The sequence below is a fragment of the Podarcis gaigeae genome, assembly GCF_964106915.1.
Source record: "Podarcis gaigeae genome assembly, chromosome: 3".
In the NCBI taxonomy this organism is placed as follows: domain Eukaryota; kingdom Metazoa; phylum Chordata; class Lepidosauria; order Squamata; family Lacertidae; genus Podarcis; species Podarcis gaigeae.
This window is the reverse complement of record NC_139680.1, coordinates 120,352,784-120,363,264: the sequence shown is the minus strand read 5'-3', so window position 1 is coordinate 120,363,264 and position 10,481 is coordinate 120,352,784. Positions and strand designations below refer to the sequence as shown.

General features: G+C 43.1%; 1 protein-coding gene across 1 annotated transcript in view; it reads right to left on the bottom strand.

Moving 5' to 3' along the window:
* Window positions 1-1,310: 1,310 nt before the first annotated feature.
* Window positions 1,311-10,481, bottom strand: part of SCARA5 (scavenger receptor class A member 5) — a 108,179-nt gene continuing 99,008 nt past the window's right edge. Inside the window, exon 9 of the mRNA XM_083733572.1 lies at window positions 1,311-2,042. Within this exon, the coding sequence (XP_083589698.1) occupies window positions 1,906-2,042 (137 nt within the window). The 3' untranslated portion in view covers window positions 1,311-1,905. The remainder of the gene's footprint in view (window positions 2,043-10,481) is intronic.

The window sequence follows — 10,481 nt, the reverse complement described above, 5'->3', positions numbered from 1 at the left end:
TAAATGCCTGGGAACCTGGGGTCTCTCATTGCTCAAAGATCGGGATCACGTGTAAAAATATTGAACTATGAACCAATAGTCTTTGTCAGTTCCCAATGTCATGCCAAAGTTACTTTTAACTCTCCTTCATTTATGATAAGAACTGCAGGTATTCATTTTGAGGAATCTGCTCCCAGTGGCGTAGGAAGGGGGTGGTGGGGTGGATGTCCCAGGTCCCATCCCTGGGGACGTTTGACATCGTTGGGACGCCCCCCCCTCCGGGTACCAAAGCCCCTATCGCCGCCACTGTCTGCTCCATCCGGCACGGACACACTCACCTTTGCTGGGTGTCCATCAGTATGCGGATGATATCCAGCTCTACCTCTCTTTCAAATCAGAACCAGCGAAGGCAGTGAAGATCCTGTGTGAGTGTCTGGAGGAGGTTGGAGGATGGATGGCGACTAACAGATTGAGGTTGAATCCTGACAAGACAGAAGTGCTGTTTTTGGGGGACAGGAGGCGGGTGGGTGTGGAGGACTCCCTGGTCCTGAATGGGGCAACTGTGCCCCTGAAGGACCAGATGTGCAGCCTGGGAGTCATTCTGGACTCACAGCTGTCCTTGGAGGCACAGGTCAAATCTGTGTCCAGGGCAGCTGTTTATCAGCTCCATCTGGTACACAGGCTGAGACCCTACCTACCCACAGACTGTCTCGCCAGAGTGGTGCATGCTTTAGTTATCTCCTGCTTGGACTACTGCAACATGCTCTATGTGGGGCTACCTTTGAAGGTGACCCGGAAACTACAACTAATCCAGGCTGGTGACTGGGAGTGGCCGCCAAGACCACATAACACCAGTCCTGAAAGACCTACACTGGCTCCCAGTACGTTTCCAAGCACAATTCAAAGTGTTGGTGCTGACCTTTAAAGCCCTAAACGGCCTCGGTCCAGTATACCTGAAGGAGCATCTCCACCTCCATCATTCTGCCCAGACACTGAGGTCCATCTCCCAGGGCCTTCTGGCGGTTCCCTCGCTGCGAGAAGCCAAGTAACAGGGAACCAGGCAGAGGGCCTTCTCGGTGGCGGCGCCCGCCCTGTGGAACGCCCTCCCACCCAATGTCAAAAAGAAAAATAACTACCAAACCTTTAGAAGACATCTGAAGGCAGCCCTGTTTAGGGAAGCTTCTAATGTTTAATAGGTTATTGTATTTTAGTGTTTAGTTGGAAGCCGCCCAGAGTGGCTGGGGAAACCCAGCCAGATGGGCAGGGTATAAATAATGTCTTCTTCTTCTTATTATTATTATTATGATTTGCTGCACGACACAGATAGACAATTATGGAATCACACCAATATCCTTTATTCTATCATTACGAAAGCAATGCATCAGCAGCTCACTAAGCAAACAGATTATGTCCACGGCTGCTCGGCTGCTCCCTTCACCGGGCATGTCTCTATGTCTTCTCGGGGAGCTGCGGGGCTGGTTCAGTGGCTGCATCCCACTCGCCGTAAAGCGATCAACATCACCAGCGATTCAAAGTCCCTATAGTGCCAGCGGTTCCGCTGAGAAAGGGAGGCCTTAAATTGCCGGCCCCCCCAGAGCTTTGGTCTATACATACAAGGAAAGGGGAGCGATACAATTTGGGGGGAGCCTGGTACCCCCTCCCCATAGTGCTACAGATCAGTGGAGAAGGCGGGCAGCAAGGATGGCACGCTCACAGGGTAGACAGAAACATTACAGTAGACTCTACAAGCAAGCCCTGAGAGACAGAAAGGCTGAGATGCCGCTACCCCCCCAATTCCTCTGAGGGGCAGCCAGGAACTGGCAGAAAGAAAAGGTGCCTGTGATTATTGGCCAACCTCTCTGAGGTCCCACCAGTTCCTCTTCAACAGGATATTCCATTTGCTCTTTGGACGTCCAGCTTCCCTCCTCACTGCGTCAAGCATTTCACGCCAGCGTCCTCGGCGTGCCCACAGTTTGTTTTCCCCCAGCTGGAAAAGCTGCACTGGAACAAGCTTTCTTCTGTCCCCTTGCAGGCCACGTCGTCCATCCAGATACGTCCTTTCCCTGGGGGAGAATTGGAGAACACCGTCATCAGCTGGGATTCCTGGCCCCCAACCACCCCAAGACATCCCCCTCCCTCTGGTCACTGTCGCTGTGAGAACATCCTCCACCAGCCAAAGCTGTCAGGGAAGGAGATTTGGACTAAACACCAGGAAGAACTTTCTGAGAGTAAGAGCTACAGTCATACTTCGGGTTAAATGTGCTTCAGGTTGAGCATTTTCAAGTTACGCTCCGCGGTGACCCGGAAGTAACAGAGTGCATTACTTCTGGGTTTTGCCACTCGCGCATGCGCAGATGCTCAAAAGGACGTCACGTGCATGCACGGAAGTGGCAAAACGTGACCCACGCACGTGCAGATGCACAGATGCGCCTTACATTCTACTCAGAATGCGAACAGATCCCGTTCGCATCCAGAGGTACCACTGTATTCAACAGTGGAAGGGACTCCATCAGAAGGTGGTCGATTCTCCTTTACTGGAGGTTTTTAGCAGAGGTTGGATCGGGGTAGGCTAACCAAGGGCCGGGTGGCCGGATCCGACCCAATCGCCTTCTCAATCTGGCCCACGGACAGTCCAGAAGTCAGCGTGTTTTTACAGGAGTAGAATGTGTACTTTTATTTAAAATGCATCTCTGGGTGATTTGTGGGGCATAGAAATTCGTTCATTTCCCCCCTCAAAATATAGTCCGGCCCCCCACAAGGTCTGAGGGACAGTGGACTGGCCCCCTTCTGAAAAAGTTTGCTGACCCCTGAACTACTCTATTCCAAACTTAAAAATGGAACAACACGACCAGTCTAACGAAGTTGATGTTGAAGAATCATTGCTTCGACGTTGGTGATCTTTGCTTCTTCCAGTACACTGGGATTAGTTCGCCTGTCTTCCCAAGTCATGTGTAAACTGATATACAATATATAGAGGCTATAGATTGCAGCATTACTTGGAACAGCACTTTAAAGCTTTCTTAAAAGCCTTAGCAAAAAGGGGGGGGGATAGAAGTTATAGCCCCTGTGAGGTTTTAATTCTAGGGAAAGAGGCCTGTTGATATACCAGCTGGGATCTGAGAAAGTCCCTCTTGTCAAGACGACTTTGGCTTCTGGCCAGTTAGGGCTAGTGCCTTTATTTTGCTGAGTAAGCAGGATCAAAATCAACAGCTCATTCACAGTCCCATCTCTGGCATCCCTGAGCATCCTTGGAGGATTTTGAGTGCAGGACTGGTCCATTCACAGGCCAAAAGTGTGTATCTCCCCCCCCCCTCCCAGCCCCCGTTCGATGACAACCTCTCAAATTCCCTCGCTGGAAGCGGTGACTCAGGCCTCATCCTTTCCAGCCTGTGAATCAACAGCAATAAAGAAGATTTCGCTCCCAGGACTCTGCTAAAGATTCCCTCCACAAAGTGGATAATGGAGATTAAAAAAGAAAAAAGAAAATCTGAGCCAGAAAAAGCTCTAGCTTAGCTTTGCTAGGACTAATAGGAACCGAGTGGAGATTAGAAGGAGGGTTCTAACTCATCGGAGAAGGGGGTTTCCTTGGAAAGGCCACAGGAACAAAGAGAAATGTTTGGAACCACAGCTGGGCTGGGCCTGTATATTTGTTTGGCATGGACCCCACTGTCTCTCAGAGGCTGGAGCTGGTAACCACATGCATGAAACCTGAAGGTTTTACAGATATTAAGGGAGAAACTTGGTTTGGCTCAATGTAAGGTAAAGGTAAAGGGACCCCTGACCATTAGGTCCAGTCGTGGCTGACTCTGGGGTTGTGCCGCTCATCTGGCTTTACTGGCCAAGGGAGCTGATGTATAGCTTCCGGGTCATGTGGCCAGCAGGACTAAGCCGCTTCTGGCAAACCACAGCAGCGCACGGAAACGCCGTTTACCTTCCCGCCGGAGCGGTACCTATTTATCTACTTGCACTTTGACGTGCTTTCGAACTGCTAGGTCGGCAGGAGCAGGGACCGAGCAATGGGAGCTCACCCCATCGCGGGGATTCGAACTGCCAACCTTCGATTGGCAAGTCCTAGGCTCTGTGGTTTAACCCACAGCGCCACCGCGCATCCCTGTATTTCAATGTAGATGAATCTAAATTCACACTCTCTGGAATGATATGCAAATGAAAAAGGCAGCTGTCCTTCAAAATTTACATTTCTTTGAATTTTGTGATGTGGTTCTTGAACACCCCCAAAGTACAAAATTGCAAGTATGGGAGGGAAGTGTGCCAAAAATATATATGCACATTTTAGCGAAAACGGAATGTGGAAATGCATTATCTTAGGTAAAATTACATACAAAATGTGTATATCACTAAGATGCTGACAGATTTCCATGGGGGTTTAAAATTGTAATTTGCAAATCAATGCAAATAAGCAGAGGGCTGAATTTAAGATTGGGAAAATGAGGAATGGAGAAAAACTGAAATTGACAGATCAGCTCTATACCTGACTTGAACTTTTAATAGGGTTGATTTGCCTCCTAGGAAACACAGACTTCAATGGGCCTTATGGGGAAAGCTATAGGTAACTCGCAAGTTATGCATTTAATTTGAGCTCATTCAGCTTTACGTGCTTGGCAATAATAATAATAATAATAATAATAATAATAATAATAATATAATATAAACTAGGTGAAAGGGGGACAGGCATCCAGGAAATAAAGACTTTGGCATTCCCACCCACCATTGAAACCTATACACAATTTTGGCTTTAGGCACAATCCCTGGACTGTTGCCTGTATTTCAGTAACACTTTGGGCAAACATCCTGTTTAGGCAGGATTGAAGTGTAGGGAGACAGAAGACACATCAGAGAAGGAATATAGGAAGTTTCCTATATTTGTCTCTCCAGACCTGACTCTGGCTGACAACAGCTATTCAGGGGATTGTGCAGAGAGACGCTTTTCCCTTCAGCAACTGCTCAATACCCCTTCTACTTTTTTGTTGTTTAGTCGTGTCCGCCTCTTCGTGACCCCCTGGACCAGAGCACTCCAAGCACTCCTGTCTTCCACTGCCTCCCGCAGTTTGGTCAAACTCTTGTTCATAGCTTCGAGAACACTGTCCCACCATCTCGTCCTCTGTTGTCCCCTTCTCCTTGTGCCCCCCATCTTTCCCAGCATCAGGGTCTTTTCCAGGGAGTCTTCTCTTTTTTTTTAAAAAAAAATATTTATTAAAGATTTTCTTAATACAATAGAAAAAACAAACAAAATAACATATAATTTTTCCAATATCCACATTTTCTTCACTTCTTTGGACTTCCTCGCATCTCTCGCTCCTGCGTTCCAAATTTTAGAGCTTTACCCAGCAATTTATCACCTTGTTTCAATTCTTATATTATAATTTTCTAATATTGTATCCCTAATTTTAGATAATTTAACCCAGACCTTAAAAGCTTAATTTTAACATAATATTTATCCAAAATTTATCTTTTCTTATCTTTTCATTTATCTTCCTATTCCTTTTAACTAACTTAGTGGTGCCATATTGTTGATAATCTTACATCTTTCTTAACATTCATACAATTTACAATATTTTTGTAAATAGTCCTTAAATTTCTTCCAGTCCTCCTCCACAGCCTCTTCTCCCAGGTCTTGGATTCTGCCAGTCATTTCTGCTAGCTCCATATAGTCTATCAGTTGCATCTGCCATTCTTCCAGTGTGGGCAAATCTTGGGTTTTCCAGTGCTTAGCGACAAGTATCCTTGCTGCTGTTGTTGCATACATAAAAAATGTTCGGTCCTTCTTTAACACCCTCTGGCCGACGATGCCCAAAAGAAAGGCCTCTGGTTTCTTAGGGAAGGTATACTTAAATACCTTTTTCAACTCGTTATATATCATTTCCCAGAAAGCCTTAACTCTAGGGCAGGTTCACCAGAGGTGAAAGAACGTTCCTTCAGTTTCTTTACATTTCCAACATTTATTATCAGACAAATGGTATATTTTTGCAAGCTTGACTGGGGTCATGTACCACCTATATATCATTTTCATAATATTTTCTTTCAAGGCATTACATGCCGTGAATTTCAAACCGGTGGTCCATAACCTTTCCCAGTCAGCAAACATGATATTATACCCTATGTCCTGTGCCCATTTTATCATAGCCGATTTGACCGTTTCATCTTGTGTGTTCCATTTTAGCAGCAAATTATACATTCTTGAAAGTACCTTAGTCTTAGGTTCTAACAATTCCGTTTCTAACTTTGATTTTTCCACCTGGAATCCTATCTTTTTATCCAACTTAAAAACTTCTTTGATCTGAGCATAATGTAACCAATCTCGCACTTTATCTTTTAATTTCTCCAAACTCTGCAACCTCCAATTATCTCCATCTTTTTCTATTATTTCCCAATATTTCGGCCATTTGGCCTCCATATTGAGTCTTTTCCGGGCCTTAGCTTCCATTGGTGATAACCACCTTGGGGTCTTATTTTCCAATAAGTCTTTATATTTTATCCAGACATTGAACACTGCTTTCCTGACAATATGGTTCTTGAAAGCCTTATGAATTTTAACCTTGTCATACCACAAATATGCATGCCATCCAAAAACGTTAAATCCTTCCAAATCTAAAACATCAGTGTTTTCAAGAAGCAGCCAATCTTTCAACCAGCAGAAAGCTGCTGATTCATAGTACAGCTTTAAGTCTGGCAGGGCAAAGCCCCCTCTTTCTTTAGCATCAGTTAGTATCTTAAACTTAATTCTGGGCTTTTTGCCCTGCCAGACAAATTTGGAGATATCTCTTTGCCACCTCCCAAAACACTCCATTTTATCCACAATCTGTAAAGTCTGGAATAAAAACAGCATTTTTGGCAATACATTCATCTTTATAACAGCAATTCGTCCTGACAAGGAAAGTTTCAATCTTGACCAAACTTCTAAATCCCTTTTAATTTCAGACCAACACTTTTCATAATTATCCTTAAATAAGCTCAGATTCTTGGCTGTTATGTTTACCCCTAGGTATCTTACTTTTTTAACCACATTTAACTCTGTCTCTTTCTGAAACCTTTCTGATTCTAAAGGTGTCAATTATTTTTCCAAAACCTTGGTTTTCTGCTTGTTAAGTTTAAATCCCGCCACCCGACCAAACTCCTGAATCAATTGTAATACCCTTTTCGTACTAGACTCTGGCTCCTGTAGGGTCAAAACTAGGTCATGTGCAAATGCTTTAAGTTTATACTGTTTCGCTCCGACCTGAATTCCTTCCACCAACCGGTCTCCTCTAATCATATTCAAGAGCACCTCCAGGACCGAAATAAATAGCAAAGGGGAGATAGGGCAACCTTGTCGTGTTCCTTTTTCAATTTTGAGCTCTTCCGTCACCACATTGTTCACTATCAATTTAGCCTTTTGTTCCGAATAAATTGCCTCTATCCCATTCTCAAACCCCCGTCCCACTCCCATCCCTTCCAAATTTTTCTTCATAAACTTCCATGAGATGTTATCAAAGGCCTTCTCCGCATCTATAAATATTAACACTGCTTTTGTATTGATATTTGTTTGCAAAAGCTCCAAAATGTCAATAATATTGTATTAGCAAACAAATGTCTACCTGGGAGAAAGCCTGCCTGGTCCTTATGAATTACTTCATTTAAAACTTTTTAAAATCTGCTTGCTAAAATGTCTGCAAATATTTTGTAGTCCACATTTAGGAGGGAGATGGGGCGGTAATTCTTAAGTTGTGTCTTTTCAGTTTCTAGTTTGGGTATCAATGTGATGAAAGCTTCTTTCCACGACTCTGGTGCCTTCTTCCCCTCCATGATTTCATTGCAAACCTCCATTAATGGATGTATCAAATAGTCTTTCAATGTCTTATAGTATTTGGAGGTAAGCCCATCTGGCCCTGGAGATTTGCCCAGTTGCATGTTCTGAATGGCTTCTTCAATCTCTTGTTGTGTTATTTTATAGTTCAGGATTGTTCTATTTTCCTGAGACAGCCTTGGTAGACCATTCTTTATCAAAAATTGTTCTATCTCCACCTCGTTTTGCGGCCCTTGTGTATATAGTTGTTTAAAGTATCTCTGGAAACACTTTCTGATCTCCACTGGGTTCTGAATATTTCTTCCTTCAATCTCTAAATTTGTGACCGTGTTCAATTTTTGTCTCTTTTTCAGCTGCCATGCTAACAGCTTTCCACATTTATTTGCCGATTCAAAAGATCTTTGTTTCATTAGCTTAACTTTCCATTCCACTTCCTGATTTATCAATTTAGAATATTGTGCTTGGTAGAGTTTAATTTCTCTTAAAATCTCCTTTGACTTCGGTCTCGATCTTAACTTCTTCTCACATTCTTTAATTTTCTCCAGGATCTTATCTTTTTTCTCATTCTGTGCTCTTTTCTTTATGGTGTTCTGTTGTATCAGAAACCCCCTCATAACCGCTTTACTTGCGTCCCAGACGGTTCTTTTTTCCACCATAGTGTTCAAATTTATCTCAAAGTAGTCCTTCAAAGCTTTTTGGGCCTTTTTGATAATCTCCTGATCTCTAAACAAATTGTCATTCATCTTCCATCTGAAGGAGCTGGTTGGAGTTAGTCTCATATCCATCTTTACAGCATTATGGTCGGAGCAGGTCTTTGGGCAGATTTCCACTTTTTTTGTCTTAGGTGCCAGACCTCTAGTTATCCATATTTGGTCGATTCTTGTCCATGTCAGTTGGGCTTCAGAAAAAAAAATGTTCCTTCTCTTCCCTGGGGGTTCTTTGTTCTCCAAATGTCAATCAAGTCCATGTTGTCAGTCAGTTCAAAAAATGTTTTAGGTAGTCTGCCATCTTTTGTCACATTTTGGCTATGTGACTTATCCATGTTAGTTGATGCCACCCCGTTCATGTCTCCCATCATAATGATGTTGTCATAATTCAAGTAGTCCAGCATTATCTCATGCAGCTTCTTGTAAAATTCCGATTTCCCCTCATTTGGTGCATAAATTCCTAATATCAAAAACTTTTCTCCTTGGTTTTGTATCTCAATTGCTAAAATTCTTCCTTGTTCATCTTTAAATAAAAATTTTGGTGACAGGCTCTCCTTTGCATATATCACCACTCCTCTTTTCTTAACTCGGTCCAAAGAGATAAATTCTTGGCCTAATCTTTTGTTTATTAACACTTTTCTGTGGAGCCTAGTCACATGTGTTTCTTGCAAGCAAATAATGTCCAATTGTTCTTTTTTCAATATATGAAATATTCTTCTCCTTTTTTCCTGAGAATTGGCACCATTAATGTTCCAACTCAGAAGTTGCAGAGACATCCTGGACAAATCTGTTATTCCTCTTGTGGTGGTATCTTTTTCTCCTGGTCTTCAGACCCCAAAGGTGTAGGTGTAGGTGCAGGCGAGGGTCCAGACCCTGAAGGTCTTTCGGTCCCTTTCTGAAGGTCCTCTCCGTAGGTACTCAGAAATTTTACTTTATCCTCGGCTGTTTTGATTTTCACTTTCTTCCCTCTGAATGTGAAAGATAATCCTTGGGGAAATTCCCACCTATAAATGATTGAGTTGCTCCTCAACAGTTTTGCTAGTTCAGTATAGGTGGATCTAAGGTCCAAAAGTTGTTTTGGGATGTCTTTGTAAATCTCTGCTCTTCTATCCAAAATTTCAAGTGACTTTTCGTAGTGTAGACCTAGTATTTTATCCCTTTCCTCCTTAGATCTCAAAGTAATCAAGCAGTCTCTGGGCCTGTCTTTCCTTGTTAGTTTTCCAAGTCTAAAAGCAGTCACAATTTTAAAGTCCTTTTCTTCCTCCAAAGGCCAAAACTTGGAAAATTCCTTTGTCAGAAACTCAATTAAGTTCCCTTGTTGAAGTTCTGGTATAAACCTCAATCTCAAATTATTTTCCCGAGCCCATAGTTCAATCATAGACAGATAGGCCTGTTGTTCTCCAACCTGCCTGTGCAATGGTTTTACCTCCTGCCTCAGTTCTTCAGTTTTTTGGTTAGCTTCCTCTGCCAATTTCCGATTTTCTGCGGTGGCTTCAAATAATTTGCCAATTGATTGTGCATTCAAAGTAACTTGTTCAGTTAATTTATTAACACTGGCTGTATTTTGATCAATCTTTGCCGTTTGCTCATCCGCTTTTTTGTCTAGAGCTTCCAATTTTTCAAATATTTTATCTAATACTGAAGCAGATCCTCCTGCTGCCATATCCTCTAACAAAGGTTGCTCAATTCCTTCTTCCACTTCCAAAACAGCAGGGACAGATGATCTATGCGGCTGTGAAGTTAAAGTCAGAGTTGTTTGTTTTGCTTTCTTGTTGGTCTCCCAGTGCCACTCATTCCAGTTCTGTCTACTGGTCAAGGTCAGACTGAGTATGTTCCCATGGGAAACCACCAGCCCAGAGGGCAAACAGCCAAATAGAAGGAAAGGAAAAAGAAAGCAAACTCACATGCAATTGTAAATCCAAAATCCTCTAGAGGGAGCCCAATTATGTTTTGAGGGAGGAAATCAAATTATTAAAATCAATTATTTAAAACTC